Source organism: Arvicanthis niloticus, chromosome 15 (genome assembly GCF_011762505.2).
Source record: "Arvicanthis niloticus isolate mArvNil1 chromosome 15, mArvNil1.pat.X, whole genome shotgun sequence".
In the NCBI taxonomy this organism is placed as follows: Eukaryota; Metazoa; Chordata; class Mammalia; order Rodentia; family Muridae; genus Arvicanthis; species Arvicanthis niloticus.
The window spans coordinates 38,525,936-38,547,232 of NC_047672.1; the positions used below are offsets into that span (position 1 = coordinate 38,525,936).

Here is a 21,297-nt window from a genome sequence, read left to right on the forward strand (position 1 = left end):
AGAGAGAGCAGGAAGAAGGAGAGAGTAAAGATGGGGTAGAAGAATTTACACTGGCAACCTTGGTGAACACTGAAACAAAACTCTCCAGCTAACCTCTCTCAAGTCAACATTAGCAGCAAAGCAAAAGGAATGTAAACAATAACTGAGTGTAGATAATTGTTAGTAAAAGTCAATATATTGGTTTCACAAATTAAAATGGACCAATGTAAAAGAATGAAGGAAGCATGTAACCATCTTTGATTTGAAAAAATGTGTATTTGATAGAAGTCACATGTGTTTACAATAACAATCACGTGTGTGTGTGTGTGTGTGTGTGTGTGTGTGTGTGTGTGTGTGTGTGATGTATTCCACAGGCTTATGTGTTTGAATACCTTGTTCCCAGCTGGTAACCTTGTTTGACAAGTTGTGGAACAGTTTGAAAATAGCACTTCACTAGGATAAGTTGGTGAGCAGGGGAAATCTCGAGAGTATAACCCTGCAAAACCAGCCTGCCTCCTTTCCTGCCACCATGCCTTCCCCCACACAGTGGAACGGATTCCCTCATGCTATTAGTTGGAATGAATTCCTTCTTTAAGTTGCTTCTTGACTTTTTTTTTTTTTTTTTTTTTTTTTTTTTTTTTGCCACAGCATTAAAAGTAAGTAAGAAATGAGTTTGATATGAAGAAGTAGAACTGTTTCTGTGGCAATGTAACCCAAGGAGCTCTAAGGTCAGGACACTCTATATCACAATTCTCCAGACTTTTATTTTATTTTATTTTATTTTATTTTATTTTATTTTATTTTTTTGCAGAGATTTTTAAAATCCTATCCTAAATTTAACTGTGACTCTTCAGACATCCTGTGTATGCTAGCATGGGAATAAAGGCTTCATTTTTACAAAATGTTCAGTGGTCAGCTAGCCTGACTATTTATGCTGTCTCAGTCTCTCCTATTGTGGAGTCCACTCTTTCCTGTGTATGTAGCACAAAGCAGAGGAGTAAGCAATGACTCAGGCGAAACCCACAGGCTACATCATGAAAAACTGGAAAGAGAAATCAAAACTGCCACCCTGTGTGACGTACTAATATCACATTATCACTTCTGTTTGAGAATGATTGAATTAATTTCAGTCTTTTTGCACTGACTATCTTTCTCCTATGATACAAAAGGAAGGTAGAAGACAAGAAGTTGCAAATATACGTCTATATGAAAAGAAGAGATGCAAAGCAAATTTATATTTATGCAACACTGAGTCATGGTAAGATGTATTATTAACTTAATATAATCTTTTTAAGTCTGTATCTTTCTGTTTAGTGTCTCTTTGTTAATATAATACTGTTCAACGCTTCTTAAATGCAAACTCAAGTTAGAAAAGTATTTTATCAGAGTTTTTTTTAAGTTGTGGATTTATTGATTGAAAAATCACACTTTTGCTGCTTTGATTATGTATATTTTCTGGTAATATCTTCACACAGAAAATAAGCACTCATATTTGGAACTCCAAACTATTGGCAAAATGGTTTTATTTTATTTATTTATTTATTTATTTATTTTTGATTTTTAGATACTAGTATGTCCCTTTTCACTGCAGTCATACGCATTTTATAAATATCATATTCCTGGCAAAATGAGTTTATCAATAATGTCAGCAACTTCCCATCATATTCTTACATCCACTCCAGACATGAGGCATTTCAGAGAGGAGAAAGTCAGATTCCAGAGAGGAGAAAGTCAGATTCTAGAAACTTCCACATGGACTGAGGCCAGTGTCTTCACTGGAACTGAGAATGCAGAGTCTGAGTGCAGTGTGAGAGTGCAAAGGCAGAGTGCAATGGGAGAACAGGAGAGTGCAACGTGAAAGCACAATGTGAGAGTGCAATCACTGAACCCACCTCTCTGTCCATGGATTTAGAGCTTGAGTGACATCTGTAAATTATTTCTTATTTGTTTTGAATTCTGGATTCAGCTTACTCTCATTTCATAAATATGTCTGAGGCCTGCGGATTCAGCTACTCAGTAAGGCTTGTGCAAACTCATGAAGGCGTTAGTTCAGATACCCACCCGGTAACAGTCAGGTGCGGCGGCTAGAGAGTTAATTTAGTGGTTAAGGGCACTTGCTGGTATTGCAGAAAACTCACCTCCAATTCAAGCACACATGTGGTAGCTCACAGTAGTCTGTAATTCCATTTTGAGAGCATCTAGGACTCTCTTCGGGACATAGACACACATGGTTCACACAGACATGGTTACAAATTCATACGAGCCAAACACCCATATACCTAAAATTAAAAAAAAAAAAAAATTAAACATCTTTTCAAATGTTAGGTATAGTGCTGAATGGCTGAAATCCCAGCATTTGAGGGAGCGGTACAGAAACACGATGACCTCTGGATCCCACTAGCTGAACACGTGAAGTGCATCAACTACCTCCATGTCCAGTAAAGAGAACCTATCTCAAAGAGTCAAGGGGAAAGCAGTCAAAGAAGATACCCAGTATTGACCTCTGATGCCCACATACATACACATACATGTACTTACCAAGAGACATGTATACACATGCCACATGCACATACATATACATATCACATGAACACACAAAATGGATGAATACATTTTGCTTGCTTGGAACAGTTTTAGACTTACAGAGAAGGTGAATAAAAATTACCTAGACTGCTCATATTTTCCTTCTCCTCTCAGAGAAACAGCTACCATTGTTAATAGCCTCCATCACACTTGATTAATCTGAACTGTCACTCTCTTATGACCCAAAGTCCATAGGTTACATTAGGTTCAAATGATGCTATACATTCTGTAGGTTTTGACAATGTATAATAACATTTATCCATCCATATAGTACCATACTGTTGCACTGCCGCAAATACAGTGGTCTGTGTCCCCTAAGTCCCTGATGACTACTGATAACTGCTCTCCTATTTCCATAGCTATCCTTTTCCAGGATGTCACACAGTTAGAATTACATAGTATGTGGCCTCTCAAATTGGCTTCTTGTACTTGAAAATGTGTATATAGGGTCCTACCATATCTTTTCAAGGCCTAAGATCTCTAGATCCCTAGAGTACTAAATTATATCCCCTTGTCAGTTGAGCACAGTTTCCATACCCACTTCCCTACTAAACATACAACTTTAAAAGATTCTTAAAGTATTTTTCTGCCTGTCCAATCTTCTGATCACTTTCAGCAAATCCAATTACACATATATAACCTACTTGAAGTCATTCCACAACTTTGTTCTGTCTATTTTTTTCTATTGGATATTATATTTACATTTCAAATGTTATCCCCTTAGCCCATTACCTCCCGCCCCAATGCCAGGAACCCCTTATCTTATCCCCCCTCCTCCTGCTTCTATGAAGATGTGCCCTCACCCACCTACACACTCCCACCTCCCACTCTCAAATTTCCCCACACTGGGCGTCCAGGCTTCATGGGACCAAGGTTTTTCTCTCCCACCTAAGCCCAACAAGGCCGTCCTCCCTTACATATACAGCTGGAACCATGGGTCCCTCCTTTTGTGCTCCCAGGCTGGTGGTTTAGAGCCTGGGCTCTCTGATTGGTTGGTATTATTGCTCTCCCCATGGGGTCACAAACCCTTTCAGCTCCTTCAGTCTTCTAACTCCTCCATTGGGAACCCATGATCAGTTCAATGGTTAGCTGTCAGCATCTGCCTCTGAATATGTCAGACTCTGGAAGACCTCTAAGGAGACAGCTATATCAGGTTCCTGTCAGCAAGCACTTGCTGACATCCACATCAGTGTCTACCTTTGGTGCATATGGGATGGATACCCAGGTTGAACAGTCTCCAAACGGCCCCTCCTTCAATTTCTGTCCCACACTTGTCTCCATATTTGCTCCCTTGAATATTTTGTTACTCCTTCTAAGAAGGACCGAAGCACCCACAGTTTGGTCTTCCTTCTTCATGAGCTTCATGTGGTCTGTGACTTGTATCTTGGGTATTGCAAGCTTCTGGGCTAATATCCAATTATCAGTGAGTGAATGCCATGTGCTTTTTTTGTGTGTGTTACCTCACTCAGGATGATATTTTCTAGTTCCATCCATTTACTTAAGAATTTCATGAAGTCATTGTTTTTAATAGCTGAGTAATACTCCATTGTGTAGATGTACCACATTTTTGTATCCATTCCTCTGTTGAAGGACATCTGGGTTCTTTCCAGCTTCTGGTTATTATAAATAAGGCTGCTATGAACATAGTGGAGCATATGTCCTTGCTATATGTTGGAGCATCTTCTGGGTATATGCCCAGGCGTGGTATAGCTGGGTCCTCAGTTAATGCTATGTCCATTTTTCAGAGGAACAGCCAGACTGATTTCCAGAGTGGTTGTACCAGCTTGCAATCCCACCAACAATGGAGGAGTGTTCCTCTTTCTCCACATCTTCACCAGCATCTGCTGTCACCTGAGTTTTTTATCTTAGTCATTCTGACTGGTTTGAGGTAGAATCTCAGGGTTGTTTTGATTTGCATTTCCCTGATGACTAAGGATGTTGAACATTTCTTTAGGTGCTTCTCAGCCATTCGAGTTTTCTTAGTTGAGGATTCTTTGTTTAGCTCTGTATCCCATTTTAAAAATAGGGTTATTTGGTTGTCTGGAGTCTAATTTCTTGAGTTCTTTGTATATATTGGATATGAGCGCTCTATCAGATGTAGGATTGGTAAAGATCTTTTCGAAATCTGTTGATTGCCATTTTGTCCTATTGACAGTGTCCTTTGCCTTACAGAAACTTTGCAATTTTATGAAGTCCCATTTGTCAATTCTTGATCTTAGAGCATAAGCCATTGGTGTTCTGTTCAGAAACTTTCCCCTTGTGTCCCAGTATTCAAGGTTCTTCCCCTCCTCTTCTATTAGTTTCAGTGTATCTGGTTTTATGTGAAGGTCCTTTATCCACTTGGAATTGTGCTTTGTACAAGGAGATAAGAATGGATCAATATGCATTCTTTTACATGTTATCCTCCAGTTGAACCAGCGCCATTTGTTGAAAATGCTTTTTCCAGTGGTCAGTTTTAGCTCCTTTGTCAAAGATCAAGTGACCATAGGTGTGTGGGTTCATTTCTGGGCCTTCAATTCTATTCTATACATCTACCTGCCTTTCTCTGTACCAATACTATGCAGTTTTTTTCACTATTGCTCTGTACTACAGCTTGAAGTCAGGGATGGTGATTCCCCCAGAAGTTCTTTTATTGTTGAGAATAGCTATTGCTATCCTGGGTTTTTGTTATTCCAAATGAGTTTGAGAATTTCTCTTCCTAACTCTGTGAAGAATTGAGTTGGGATTTTAATGGGGGATTGCAATGAATTTGTAGATTGCTTTTTGCAAGATGGACATTTTTACTATATTAATCCTGCCAGTCCATGGGGATGGGAGATCTTTCCATCTTCTGAGAGCTTCTTTGATTTCTTTCTTCAGAGACTTGAAGTTCTTGTCATAAAGATCTTTCACTTACTTGGTTAGATTCACACCAAGGTATTTTATATTATTTGTGACTATTATGAAGGGTGTCATTTCTCTAATTTCTTTCTCAGCCTGTTTATCTTTCAAGTAGAGGAAGGCTACTGATTTGATTGAGTTGATTTTTTTGTTTGTTTGTTTGTTTTTCGAGACAGGGCTTCTCTGTATAGCCTTGGCTGTCCTGAAACTCACTCTGTAGACTCAGAAATCTGCCTGTTTCTGCCTCCCAAGTGCTGGGATCAAAGGTGTGAGCCACCACTGCCCGGCTTGTTTGAGTTGATTTTATAACCAGCTACTTTGCTGAAGTTTTTATCAGGTTTAGGAGTTCTCTGGTGGAAGTTTTGGGGTAACTTAAGTATACTATCATATCATCTGCAAATAGTGAAATTTTGACTTCTTCCTTTTTTATGTGTATCCCTTTGACTTCTTTCTGTTATCTAATTGCTCTGGGTAGGACTTCCAGTACTATATTGAATATTGAATTCAATATTATTGAATATTGAATATATTCAATAATATATTGAATATATTGAGAGTGGACAGCCTTGTCTAGTCCCTGATCTTAGTGAGATTGCTTCAAGTTTCCTCCATTTAGTTTGATGTTGCCTACAGGTTTGCTGTATATTACTTTTACTATGCTTAGGTACAAGCCTTAAATTCCTAATCTTTCCAAGACTTTTACCATGAAGAGATGTTGAACTTTGTCAAATGCTTTCTCGGCATCTAGTGAGAAGATCATGTGTTTTTTTTTTTTTTCTTTGAGTTTGTTTATATAGTGGATTACATTGATGGATTTCCAAATATTGAACCATCCCAGCATTCCTGGGATAAAGCCTACTTGATCATGATGGATGATTGTTTTGATGTGCTGTTGGATTCGGTTTTCGAGAATTTTATTAAGTATTTTTGCATCAATATTCATAAGAGAGATTGGACTGAAGTTCTCTTTCTTTGTTGGGTCTCTGTGTGGTTTATGTATGAACATAATTGTGGCTTCATAGAATGAATTGGGTATTGTTCCTTCTGTCTCTATTCTGTGGAATAGCTTGAAGAGAATTGGTATTAGGTCTTCCTTGAAGGTCTGATAAAATTCTTCACTAAAACCACCTGGTCCTGGGCTTGCTTTTTTTTTGGGGGGGGGGGGGAAATGGAGACTTTTAATGACTGCTGCTATTTCTTTAGGGGTTATGGGACTGCTTAGATGTTTTATCTGCTCCTGATTTAACTTTGTTACCTGGTGTCTGTCTAGAAAATTGTGCATTTCATCTAGATTTTCCAGTTTTGTTGAGTATAAGCTTTTGTAGTAGGATCTGACGATTTTTTTTTTTTAATTTCCTCAGTTTCTGTTGTTATGTCTCCCTTTTCAGTTCTAATTTTATTAATTTAGATACAGTCTCTGTGCCCTCTGGTTAGTCTGGCTAAATGTTTATCTATCTTGTTGATTTTCTCAAAGAACCAGCTCCTGGTTTTGTTGATAGTTTGTATAGTTCTTTTTGTTTCTACTTGGTTGATTTCAGCCCTGAGTTTGATCATTTCTTGCAGTCTACTACTCTTGTGTGTATTTGCTTCTTTTTGTTCTAGAACTTTCAGGTGTGCTGTCAAGTTGCTAGTGTATGTTCTCACATGTTTCTTTTTGTAGACACTTGAAGCTATGGATTTTCCCCTTAGCACTGCTATAATTCTGTCCCATAAATTTTGGTATTATGAGACTTCATTTTCATTAAATTCTAAAAAGTCATTAATTTCTTTCCTTATTTCTTCCTTGACCAAGTCATCATTGAGTCTAGCTTTGTTCAGTTTCCACCTGTATGTGGGCTTTCCATTGTTTTTGTTATTATTGAAGACCAGCCTTTGTCTGTGGTGATCTGATAGGATGCAAGGGATTATTTCAATATTTTTGTATCTGTTGAGGCCTGCCTTGTGACCAGTTATATGATCTATTTTGGAGAAGGGACCATAGGTGCTAAGAAAAAGGTATATTCTTTTGTTTTAGGATGAAATGTTCTATAGGTATCTGTTAAATCCATTTGGTTCATAACTTCTGTTAATTTAACTGTGTCTCTGTTTAGTTTCTGTTTCCATGATCTGTCCATTGCTCATAGTGGGGTTTTAAAATCCCCTACTATTATTGTGTGAGGTTCAATGTGTGCTTTGAACTTTAGTAAAGTTTCTTTTATGAATGTGGGTGTCCTTGCATTTGGAGAATAGATGTTCAGAATGGAAAGTTCATCTTGGTGGACTTTTTTCTTTGATGAGTATGAAGTGTTCCTCCTTATCTTTTTTTTTAAATAACTTTTGGTTGAAATTTGATTTTATTCAAAATTAGAATGGCTTCTCCTGCTTGTTTCTTGGGACCATATGCTTGGAAGATTGTTTTCCATCCTTTTACTCTGAGGTAGTTCGTGTCTGTCTTTGTTGCTGAGGTGCATTTCCTGTATGCAACAAAATTCTGGGTCCTGTTTATGTATCCAGTCTGTTAGTCTACGTCTTTTCATTGGGGAATTGAGTCCATTGATGTTAAGAGATATTAAGGAAAAGTGATTGTTGCTTCCTGTTATTTTTGTTATTAGAGGTGTAATTATGTTTGTGTAGCTATCTTTTTGGGAAGTTCTTAGAAGATTACTTTCTTGCTTTTTCTAGGTTGTAGTTTCCCTCCTTGTGGTGGAGTTTCCATCTATTATCCTTTGTAGGACTGGATTTGTGGAAAGATATTGTGTAAATTTGGTTTTGTCATGGAATATCTTGGTTTCTCCATCTATAGTGATTGAGAGTGTAGTAGTCTGGGCTGGCATTTGTGTTCTCTTAGGGCCTGTATGATATCAATCCAGGATCTTCTGGCTTTTATTGTCTCTGGTGAGAAGTCTGGCGTAATTCTTATAGTTCTGCCTTTATATGTTACTTTACCTTTTCCCCTTACTGCTTTTAGTATTTTTTCTTTATTTTGTGCATTTGATGATTTGATTATTATGTGACGAGAGGAATTTCTTTTCTGGTTTAGTCTATTTGGAGTTCTGTAGGCTTCTTGTGTGTTCATGGACATCTCTTTCTTTAGGTTAGGAAAGTTTTCCTCTATAATTTTGTTGAAGATATTTACTGGCCCTTTAGGTTAGAAATCTTCACCCTCATCTATACCTATTATCCTTAGGTCTGATCTTCTCATTGTGTCTTGGATTTCATGGATGTTTTGGGTTAGGAGCTTTTTGTATTTTGCATTTTCTTTGACAGTTGTGTCAATGTTTTCCATGGTATTTTCTGCATCTGAGATTCTCTCTTCTATCTCTTGTATTTTGTTGGTGATCTATGACTCCTGATTTCTTTCCTAGGTTTTCTATCTCCAAGGTAGTCTCCCTTTGATATTTCTTTATTGTTGCTGCTTCCATTTTTATATCCTGGATGGTTTTGTTTAATTCCTTCACTTGTTTGGTTGTGTTTTCTTGCAATTCTTTAAGGGATTTTTGTGTTTCCTCTTTAAGGGCTTCTACCAGTTTACCTGTGTTCTCCTGTATTTTTTTAAGGGAGTTGTTTATGTTATTCTTAAATTCCTCTATCATCCTCATGAGAAGTGATTATAAATCTGAATCCTGCTTTTCCAGTGTGATGGGGTGTCCAGGACTTGCTATGGCGCGAGAACTGGGTTGTGATGATGCCAGGTAACATTGGTTTCTGTTGCTTATGTTCTTGCGCTTGCCTTTCACCATCTGGTTGTCTCTAGCGCTACCTGCACTCACTGTCTCTGACTGGAGCCTGTCTTTCCAGTTTTCTTGCTGTGTCAGAACTCCTCAGAGTCTAGCTGTCTCTGTGATCCTGTGATCCTGAGCTCCTGGGTAGAAGAGCTCCTGTGACACAGGCTGCCTCTGAGCTCCTGAAATCTTGCTGCTCTGAGTGCAGTGGTTCCTCTGCTGTTCTAATATGGTTCAGGATATGGTGTCTTCATAGGAGCAGACCATCCAGTTGTCTGCCCCAGCCAAGAGGAACAAGTGAGAGGTGGAAGGGGAGTGGTATTCTGGAGGAGCGAGGTTTGGGTTAGTTGCAGCTCTGGGGTTTAGGGTTGTGGGGGAGTGTTCTTACAGGTTACTCTAGGAAGTTTCAGGATATGGTGTCTTCATAGGAGCAGCTGTCCTGTCTTTCTATATTTATGATTTTATTCACTCTGAGCTTTGTTTCAGATTTTTTTAAATTATTGCTCATTCAACTTTATTAATCTTTTCATCCACAGATTTAATTAAGTTGTTATTTTATCTAAACAACCCTTGCAGTTCCTTTTACATTCTATCTTTTTTTCTCCTGGAAAAAGTCCAACATGTCCTCAGTGAAATCCTGCTGGGATATTACTTTTGTCTTCAGCCTATTTATGAGAAGTTAGTACACCACACTACTTCTGAATTTGTTGTTTTGAAAGGTAAATTATCAGTGTCTTCCAGAATTAGAGATAGTTTATCTATTGGGCAACTCTGAACGCACTGAGTGCTTGGCAGTGTTTGTCAAAACCAAAGTCACAGGAACAAGCACTCAGCTGTCCTCTAGCCCATGAATGAGTATTATGAATTTTCCAACCAGGGTCATTACTTTACACATGTTCACTGGTTACACATTTAAGTATCCAGTGTCTGCTTTGTTATCTATCTAATCTTTAAATCTTTAGTTGGTCTCCTACCATGTAAGATCAGAGCCTTATCATTTATTATAAGCTACTCAGAGTAGTTCTGTCCTTACTCTTGTGCTTTAATGCTCATTAACTCTCTCTCTCTCTCTCTCTCTCTCTCTCTCTCTCTCTCTCTCTCTCTGTATGTGTCTGTCTGTCTGTGTCCATCTGTGTCTCTCCTCCCTCTACTCTCTTTCAGATCTAGATCATCCTCATTTTATATTTTTATTTGCACATTTAAAAATGGCTCCCCTTCAGGAAATAATCATATCTGTTTCCTTGGAGCTGTTTCCGCTTCCTCCCCTCAAGTTTTTTCTCATAGGACTTCCAGTAGAACTATTACAGGTTTCATTACTTTTCTAAGACAGTTTTAATATGTTGTAGTAGTTTGTTAGAACTGACACAAAAAAGTACTAGAGATTGTGTGGATTAAATAACAGATGTTTATTCCCTCATAGTTCTAAGAGCTGGAACTATGGGACGAACAAAATGGCATTTTCCAAAATGTTCTTCTCCCTGATAACTGTTTTCTGAGATCTTGTCTTTCTATAGGTGTCCATCTGTGTCTAGATTGTCTCTTTTTGTGAGGACATTAGTCAATGAGCCAGTGCTTAACCTAATTGATTCATTTTAACTTAATTTTATTTCCAAATAGCCTGTCTACAAATACAGTCAGGTACATTCTGGATGAAGTGGGTGGGTAGCACTCCAATATACAAACTTTAAGGGGAACTTTCAGCCTGTAATGCATGCTTTCCAGTAAACTTCATGTTGCTAAAATGTAACAGTTAATTTTCAGTGACTACTTGAATGCATCTATCTGTCACCATAAATACAGCTGATAACTGTGACTTCTCTGAAACTTTCTTCATTTTGGCCTTGCTGCTATTTCTTTTTCTGGACTTTATTGCCAGTTCCTCCTCAACATGACTGCTAAAGTTTAGAGTGCTGGTTGTAATTGTCATCACTTATTCTGTGCTTAGTCCTCAGAACTTATGTGCACACTCATTCTTTAGGTGATTTCACAAAATTTCAAATTTTAGGTAACATCCATAAGTGCTTAACCATCTTAGCTTTATTCAAAAACCCAGACTTTATCCTTGAACTCCTAATATTTGTATTCAACTATGCACTCCCTGCTCTAAAACAATGTCTAATGTAGACATCTCTTATTTAGTGTGCACAGACTTCTTTCTCCCCTAGCCTCCATTATGATGGGCATGACTTAGAATCATGATATATATTTGCTAAGTGAATAAGTGATAACAATTACAACCAGCACAGTTGGTCTTATGGAGACATTTTCTCACTTGTTATTTAGGGTATGGCTTGCCAAACTGTTTTTGTTTGCATTGCTACAACTGGGATAAGAGAAGAGAATACTGTCTTTCTTTTCTTGCAACTAAATTGCTTATATGAATCCTCTGGTTAAACCTGGAATGCAGTCTTCTAAAGAAGAAATTTGAAAATTGAATTTCTGGTATTTTCATTTTATAAAGTTAGTTTCTGCCAATGTTAAGTGTGTAACCTGAATGTGGTTGTTTCAATATTTATGGTAGTAGACATTCTTAACTCCTTTTAGTTTGAACTTTATCGAGGTCTGCTGAAAGGTATAATGTTAGTATTAAATTCTAGTTCATGTATTTTCTATAATTTTCAATTTTCCAGTTGACTGTATACATGCTCCCAGAGTTACTGGAATGCATTCACTGAATATGTTGGAGACTAAAAAAAAAATTAGTGCTGTAGATTTTTATTTGAAGGATGAGATAGAGAGCAAATAAAACTTGACTCTTTTTGGACCATGCAAGTGACAAGCAGAATTAGGAAGGGCAAGGAAACTGTACCATGATGCTGTACCTGGGCCTCCTTGCCTTTCAGTCACTATAAAATATTCTTTTAAGTGGCAAACTTTTTTGAAGTCCACATGAAAAGGATGAATTCTAATTGTTAATGCAGCTGGTAACAAAGGTTACTAAATATACATATCTACAAATTAAAAGGTAAGTAATTGTGCAGTTTGGACACCAGATTCTTTTTTTATTGGATATTTTATTTATTTACAATACAGATGTCATCCCCTTTCCCCATTTCCCCTCTCTAGAACCTCCTATCCTATAGCCCCTCCTCCTTTATGCTTGTATGTCATTTTAATTAAATGCATGTATTAAGGTCAGTTTTAGGTTGAGGGTCCAGTAATACAATAGATGCAAATAGTCAAGGAACAAGCAATACAACAAACACGAATAGTCAAATGAAAAGCAAGGCGTTAAACCCAATTACATGAACACTCCCGTGATCACTGTTTCTAAGGGCTTCTTACATTGTTTTCCTACCTCTGCCATAACAAACCATCAAATGATAAATCAATTATCTCACAGTTCATGTCTGCAAGAGTCTATTTCACCATAACACATACCACATTCACATGTCTGGGCATTAGGATGTGGAATTTTAAAGGGCTCTGGCTTATCACAACAGTATGGGCTAACTGGTGTCATGCTATGTCAGTTTGGGGCGGGGTCATGGTTTTTGTTCCACTGTCCTAAGTACTCATTGGTAATCCATAGTCATATCACTGAAAATCTCAGGAGCCATGCTCACCACAATGTCATATATGATATATATGGATTTGTGAACAATGTTTCTTTCATCTGGCTTCTCCATAAAAAGTAACTAACAATTTGGGTACTCATATTTTAGCATCTGTGATAATTTCTTGTTAGAATGGCACAGGATTATCATCTTATTCATATAACATATCTGTTTACAGTTAGTCTATCGGAGAGCCATGGTAGTCACTGGTGTGGCTCACAATCAGGTCTGTTTTATAGTGCTTTGAAGTTTCCTTAAGTCCTGCATAAAATGAGTGTTTGTGGGTCTCTTGACTCAGCAACCAAAATACTATATTTCTCTCTTACCCTCTATTTCTCTGCTTGACATTAGCCCACAGTCCCAAGCTTCTCAGTGGCTTAAACTACAGGGATAAACTCTGCACACAAAATAGTATTTCAGAGTTAGTTGAAGCCAAAGTTATTAAACATCTTGCAACAATATGAGCGTTTGTGTCCTTGCATGTGTGTGTGTCTGCTTCCTCTGATTTCCCCTTAGGGCTGTAGCTCTCCTCAGCATCACATGTAATTTTGCATAACGCAGGATGAAAGGAAGGGCCTGTGCATTATTGTCAAAGAGGAATATTCCCATAGAACATCTCAACAGGCTTCTCTCTGGACACTATGCCCAGAATTGATTTTCATGCCCAGACTCAATATGCAAAGGAGACATTAAACCAAGTCTGGAATTTAAAACTTCTCCAGTAAGAGGCTCTGCTGCCAAGAATCAAGTGTAGTAAACCAGTTTGGGGGAAGGCAAATAAAAGTCTGTGTTGTTTTATGGCTTCATATAAATGTGCCAAACTTTATCTCTTACTCAGTTGCTGGCCGTTTATGCAGTTTCTAGTCCATAGGTATTATGAGAATTTCTGAAAGAGACTTGTAAACATCTCCTTTGTCACAACACATAAGAGTTTCTCTATAACATACACCCAAGAAGTAATCTATTAATAGAAACAAATTGCTCTTCAATGTAGCACCATTAATTTGCATTCCTTCCAGAAGGGTATATAGCTTTCCGCTATCCTATAGTTTCCAATTCAAGTTAATATTACCAAACCTGTATTCTGTTTCTGAGATGAGAATGTTAAAAAAAAAAAAAAAAAGCATACTTTGTGAGATTATTGGTTATCATTGTTTGCCTTCTGTTAATTGAATGTTCTTAATTTTTCCATTTTCGATACTTTACAAAGTATATATGCACACAAGCACATACATATATCAAAAAAAGAGATTACTTTTCTAATGAAAGAGAAGATAAGAGAGTAAGAAAAGATGTGAAGTTGGTTGGTGGGAAGGTGTGGACGATCTAGGAGGAGTTGAAGGATGTGAAACTATAATCAGAATATATCATAGGAACAAAATCTATTTTCAATAATAAAGAGATTAGTGCCTAGGACTGCATGTGTCTAGTTTAACAATAGTAAAATCCATAGCTGAGCAAAATTTTTCATACCAAACTTACAAGTAGAGCCATTCGGTAGTTTTAGATGAGACTAGGTTATTCCCTTGGGAACCAAGAGTGACAGATACAAAACCTTTAAGGGTGAATATTATAGTGTCCCCAAGGAAAGAATAGAAACGTCTAGGAAACAAGCTAGTGGACCTTTGCTCTATCTAAGGAGAAACAGTACTGGAAAGAGCAGGCAGCCTGCAGATCCTACACTCCAGTCCATAAACTTCAGAAGGCTAGAAAGAAGCTCAACGGCCAGAGGCACTAGCCCCCAAGTTCACAAGCTAAATGTGATTCCCAAGATCCCCATGGTAAAAAGAGAGAATCCGGATTTCCACAAGTTGTCCTCTGACCTCTCTACAACTAGGGTGTAGCATGCATGTTATACACACAGACATAGGTACGCACATACACACACACACACACACACACACACACACACACAATGAGTGAACGAATAAATAAAGGCAACAGAACTTTTTGTGCTGGGGACAGAATACAATGACAGGGACTGCCTGCAGTAGGCCAGGACGAACACATCTCAGAAGCCCACGGCAGCTCCTTGTAAAGAGGATGGTGTCTGGGATCCTGAGAAGCAGGATATACATCCCTCCAGGAAACCCTCTATCTGAAATAAAGAACTGCCTACAGTAGGCCAGGATGGAGACATCTCAGTAGCCTGCGGCAGCTCTTTGTAAAAAACAGTTGTTCCCATTTCTCCTAACCTTAGCCCTGGACAATGCTGTATAGATTTCATTTGTGCATGAGTGTTTTTCAGGTGGACTTGGTGTGCATAATTATTCTATTATATCTGACTTTTTTACTTCTTTCTCCTTCCGCTCTGGTGAATCCTGTGAAACTAGATGTTTCTTGATTCTTAATCAATTAAAAATTGAGGCACAGGGCACAGCACAGCACAGTCCTAATGGGCCAGGTGCATGCTGTGTGCTCTCATCTTGGAAACATTGCAATAACTACACAATGGTAGTTCCAGATTAATGCTTGACTTGCAAAGAAAGTTTAAAGAAATTATTAGAAAATGAAATAGAGCCAACACTGTGACTCCAAGAAAGGAAAAATCTATTGAAGATATGAAAGAAGTTTTGTATACCATTTAAGAGTGGTCCCTAGGTAAGGAGGTATAGAATACATAAAATCTTATACTAGTAAAACTAAGTCAAAACACTGGGACTCTTAGGAGAGTCACTGTGTCCAATGCATAGAAGTAGAAAGCTAGTGGAACTACTCAGTTAAGGGTTAACTTGAAGCCGGGCGGTGGTGGCGCACGCCTTCAATCCCAGCACTTGGGAGGCAGAGGCAGGCGGATTTCTGAGTTCGAGGCCAGCCTGCTCTACAGAGTGAGTTCCAGGACAGCCAAGGCTATACAGAGAAACCCTGTCTCAAAAAAACCAAAACCAAAACAAAACAAAACAAACAAACAAACAAAAAGGGTTAACTTGATTCTTTCTGGCCACTGCCTGGCAGCTTTGCCCATGTCATTTATCATTAGAGCTTCACAGGAAAATGTAAGTAGCTGACCTTGGAGCTCTGAGCTCTGAAGTATAATAAGTCAAAAGTTAAAGTTTAAATAATGATAAGTTTGCAATTATTATTATTTTGACTACAGGCCTGGGAATAGGGAATCTTGAAACTTTGGGGAATAATTGTAATTCTTAATTCTTTGTGGGCTGTGGTTATTCTTTTGAATTTGATTTGGCAATTATTATACAATCTCTTTTTTTTCTATCTGCTTTTGGAGTATCAATAAAAGACCGGGGCTAGAAAATGCTGAGAAAACATGCGAAGAGCATGTGAAGAGTGAGTGAAGAGAGAATGTGAGGTGTGTACGGAGAGTGTACATGTGAGTGAAAGGAGAGTGCATGTGGTATATGTGAGATGTGTGTGAGGAGTGTGTGTGAGAGTGAGAGGGGTATGCACAGAAGTGTGTAGGAGTGTGGGAGTTCAAGAAAAAAAGCACACAGGGGAAAAGCAGAGTGCACAGGAGAATGCAGAGTGCGTGCAGTCTCTAGCTGCGAGCGAATGAGTGAGAAAGAAAGGAGAGAGTGAGAGAGAAGAGAGAGAAACTTTAAGCCTTGAAAGATTGCCTGTCAGCTTGCACCCAAAAAGTAGTCTGTGTATATTTATTATCTTCATTCCAGATATCCCTGCTTCCGGTTAAGAACTCCAATCCTGTGTCGAGGCTGGACAGTTTTATTTGTTTTGTTCTGTTTTGTGGAGTTTTGGGTTTTGAGGTTGAGGTAGTTGTTTGTTTGTATGTTTGTTTGTTTGTTTGTTTTTTAATAATTGAGGATGAAAAGATCTCTGCAGAAATCTGGGTTCTGTCAACTTGTCACCACTGGTTAATAGGCAATAATTTTCAGGGATATGGAAAAGGGACATAAGAGGGTGCTAAAGGAGGGTGGCAGAGGGCAGACCCCACTACAGTGCTGACAGCAGAGATGTGGCCCTACCACAGAAGATCTGTTCTAACCCTAACTCACTTTGTGTACCTCAGTCAAATTCTTCCCAAAGAGAAAACTGAGGACATTTAATTTCTATGACCACAGAAAGAATGCCCTGTGAGAGAGGGCAGTGTCAGGTGTCCCTTCAGCTGTAGGCTACATACAAACAGCACCTGGGACATTCATTTCTAGTAAAACTCTTGTAGCTATGTCCTGAGGGATGCGACATGATATTGTAATTGAACAGTTCCTGAGATGGAGGCTTGAAACATCACAATATGTGTAAGGTCACTGTATGTAGGAAGGAGCGTTGTTTCCCCGACCAGGATACAAAGCAAATGTCATTGCTGCCATTGTATATTTCTCTAAAGACATTTCACATTTTATTTCCCTGTCCCATTGTATGCAGAACCCACACTTCAATCAATCCATCCTTTAATTACAAGCTACTGTTTCATTATTTGTTTCCTACATTTTTGCATTTTTATTAAAACTCCAAAGCAGATGTCTTCTAATTGTAATCCTATGTGTAGGTAGAATTTTAAAAGTTATATACCATCTTTCTTTGCTTTTAGTGGGTATTGAAGGGTTATGCTTAATAATTGAACATTTAATGTTAGCCCACTCATGCTTTCCCAGATCTAGAATAATTAAATGTCCATCCAGGCTTGGAATTCATAGAGTTAACAGCTTTCGCTTTGTTTCTCTCATGAGCTATCAATTACCAGGATCTGTCTGTCACTCTTGAAACCATTAATTAAATAGTTGGTGCTTATTTAAATAGTGCCTCATGTCAAGAGAAAATGTATTTCTTCTCTAGCCTTCTTGCATATCTGTGAAAGAAGGCTTTACGTTTTTAGAAGTGGCATGCTTTACTATTGGAGAGATGATTCTCTTCTAATTCATCTGGGAAAAGTGAATATAAGAACTTAGCCATGGAAGGAGATACAGAAGCAATATAAATGAAACAAGAACAATTTCTAAAACATAGGAAAGCATGTAGTAAAAGCATTGGAATTAGCAAAAGAGTAGTAAAGAAGCAAGAATACTTCATCTCCATTGGGAGGTCAAGAAAGACTGTGTGTTGGTTTTGCTGCAATTTGTCATCTCTGAGTTGGAAGATTCAGCACACACTTTAAAGATTGGGCTTCCATGGATGGGGCTGGAAGGCCTGAGCTTTAGGAATGATGAGTGAAATTTTCAAGCAAACACTCCTCACATTTCAGGTATAATGCTAACGTCCCCAGCAGTTGAAGTGCCCGAAAAAGGGATTCCAAGGCTGGCATTAGTATGTCATTTGACAGAATGGAAACATTGCCCAGGATATTAAGGCACAGTAAAGGATTCATCTTTTCTAGTGCTCAAATTTTAAATTCGTATACTTGTTAGGGACATTATTTAAAAAAAGATGGAGAGATACCCAACGAGCAACTTGAGGCGAAGAAGAAAAAAAAACAACATGCATATATAATGGATTTCTTTTTTATGAAAATAATCAAATGATCTTAGGATCAAAAATCAATACCCAAACAAGATTTTCATGTATCCCTGTGTGAATTTAACCCAACAAGCAAAGCATAGACAAATCCTGTAGATAGGGAAATGTCTATGTCAAATGTGAGTAGGGAGGATTTGCATCTGTAAAGAGGTGCTCTCTTATACTGAGAGTGGTAAGAACACATACCTGTTTCATATTTGGAAGGTGGTATAGAGCTGCTGAGTTTTTGGCCAGGAAGAGACTTCAGAATAGAAGCATGGTGCCAACTCAAGTCACCATCTTCTCCATCATGATGTATGTGCTTGAGTCCTTAGTAATAATTGTGCAAAGTTGCACAACGGTTGCCGTGCTGTTCAGAGAATGGATGCACTTTCAAAGACTGTCGCCAGTGGAAATGATTCTCATCAGCCTGGGCATTTCACATTTCTGTCTACAGTGGACATCAATGCTGTACAACTTTGGTACCTTTTCTAGGCCTGTCATTTTACTTTGGAAGGTATCAGTCGTCTGGGAGTTCATGAACGTTTTGACATTCTGGCTAACCAGTTTGCTTGCGGTCCTCTACTGTGTCAAGGTCTCTTCCTTCACTCACCCCATCTTCCTCTGGCTGAGGTTGAAAATTTTGAAACTGGTTCTCTGGTTGATATTGGGTGCTCTGATAGCTTCTTGTTTATCAATCATCCCTTCTGTTGTTAAATTTCATATCCAGATGGAATTAGACACCCTAGATCATTTACCCAGAAACAATTCTTTGATTCTAAGACTGCAAATGTTTGAATGGTATTTTTCTAATCCTTTCAAAATGATTGGCTTTGGTATTCCTTTCCTTGTGTTCTTGGCTTCTATCATCTTACTCACAGTCTCACTGGTCAAGCACTGGGGGCAGATGAAACACTACAGCAGCAACAACTCCAGCCTGAAAGCTCAGTTCACTGTTCTGAGGTCTCTTGCTACCTTCTTCATCTTCTTCACGTCCTATTTTCTGACTGTAGTCATTGCCTTTATTGGCACGGTATTTGATAAAAAATCATGGTTCTGGGTCTGCGAAGCTGTCATCTATGGTTTAGTCTGCATTCACTTTACTTCACTGATGATGAGCAACCCTGCACTGAGAAAAGCACTGAAGCTGCAGTTCTGGAGCCCAGAGCCTTCCTGAGGCACGAAATACAGTAAAGCCTCTGGGGTAAGGAGACTTTGCATTGGCACAGTCCTTATAATGGAATGCAAACTTGAACACAAACTTCATTCCCTTTCATGTCCACAGATGGCTGCATCTATACATCCTCACCAGTCTTCCCTGTATTCTGACTCATTCTTTTCCTGTCCTATCCATAGTCCCCAGGTGGGTTTTGATTTTTCTCACGATTACACGAACTCTTCTTAGCTTTAGCCACCACTGCAATATTAAACATGGGATGCTCTATATATTACACTCAGTCATTCTCACAATTGTTGATTGCTTCACAAATTCATATAAATCCCCTTCCTGTGAGGAATTTATTGTCAATGCATTTAATGCTCACCATACTAAGCCATTAATTCCCCTTCCTAACTTGAGTTTAAGAAGGAAAATGTCTTACCATTGCCCATATCCTGTTCTGCTGCTTCTGAACTTTTATGTTGTGATTTACATACACACACACTTGCCTCTCTCCAAATACTGGCCCTTTACTCCTTTATAAGTCTAGTAGAGAATTAACTCTTCTTTATTTCATTGACCAAGACATTGTATTGTTCCCTGGAATATCATTTTCCCACTCTAGTCTCATCTGTGATATCCCTAAGTATCAGTGATTTCAGTGGGTAAAAACAACAGTCATTGCCTTGATTCTTGAAGATTCAATAGTACTGTAACTTAGAGCAAGCATTCTGAAACATTTCCTATATTAATTTGTAACCACGTCTTTTAAATTTGTTTATTTATTGCCCTATATAACACAGAAAGCTAAGAATCTGTCTTAACAACACAGGAGTGATGTCAACCTACATTTTCTGTACCTTATTGTTCTGTGCTTGTAACAATCCCAAATTCTCCCCAGTTGGGTAAGAATATAGGAACCACAGAGAAATCCATTTTGAAATCCCCCAGAATACATCATTGTTCAATATGCATTGCTTTAAACTTCCTCTAACAAGTATCAGATCTTTGTCTTTATAGGGTCTGGTCTTACCTCACCATGACATATTTTCTCTTCATCTCTTTCTTTTCACTGACTCTCTAACAACCAAATATCTCATTGATAACTAACTCTGGGTACTTGTTTCTCAGCCTTAATCTATCCCAGACACTCTCGGTATATTTCTGCTAAACACAGTCATATCTCTTTCTGTGTTCTATTGACAAGGTAACGAACACAACTTTCCAACTTTTATACGTGGTAGACATATTTGGTGAACTGAACCTCTGGGTCTTTTTTTTTTTTTTTTTTTTTTTTTTTTTTTTTTTTTTTTTTTTTTTTTTTTTTTAGAAGACTATTACTACTCCTGAGAGCAAACTTTCCAATGGAGACATGGATATGGGTAACTCATGACTGATTGTAAAAGCAAATTTTGGTGCCTGGAAAGAAATGGATATTCTTTTTCTTTTGAGTGTGTCACTCTGACATATTTTCCATGTTAAATTCATATTTGATACTGAGAGCATGAAAAGCCTAAAAGACTATTCCAAAAAGTCCATTCAGCTTTTCTCAGCAGTATCCCTTATATTGCATAGGAAAGAAAAAAACATGCTGCCCTACTTGAAGATGAACATGTTCCATGCAATGTGGATATCTCCTGGGCTACATTGGCTCAACTGCAGCTGAAGGTGGAATGGAAAATGGTATACTTGGTAATGTCTACTGAGCAGAGTCTGACCTGAAGGGATTCTGAGTAGACTGAATCTTAACAATGTGGCCAAGGTCCTAGGAGTGGTTTGTAGGAGTTAGGTTGTAAGAATTTGGGATCTTTTCAGAGTGGGTTGAGCAAGTGCCAGGGAAACTTGGATTATACCTTTGTTATTTGTGTCTATATCCAGAAAGGTCTTTGCATGTTCCAAAATCTCAGATAGCTAGAAGGAAGGACTGTTCTCTTTACAAATATATAAATAGAGAATGAGCTAAAAGAACCCCCTCACCCCCACCATCACACACAGGGATACTATTCCAGAAACTAGGGAGTATTTTTAG

The 21,297-nt window shown here is 38.2% G+C and overlaps 1 protein-coding gene across 1 annotated transcript; it reads left to right on the forward strand.

Annotated features, from left to right (window-relative positions):
• Window positions 1–18,356: 18,356 nt before the first annotated feature.
• Window positions 18,357–19,286, forward strand: Tas2r16 (taste 2 receptor member 16). Its single transcript, XM_034518761.2, has one exon. It carries the CDS (start codon window positions 18,387–18,389, stop codon window positions 19,284–19,286), a length of 900 nt encoding a protein of 299 aa, XP_034374652.1. The 5' UTR covers window positions 18,357–18,386.
• Window positions 19,287–21,297: the final 2,011 nt, after the last annotated feature.

Coding starts and splice junctions, on each gene's coding strand:
- Tas2r16 (XM_034518761.2), top strand. CDS start 18,387: ATGGTGCCAACTCAAGTCACCATCTTCTCCATCATGATGTATGTGCTT.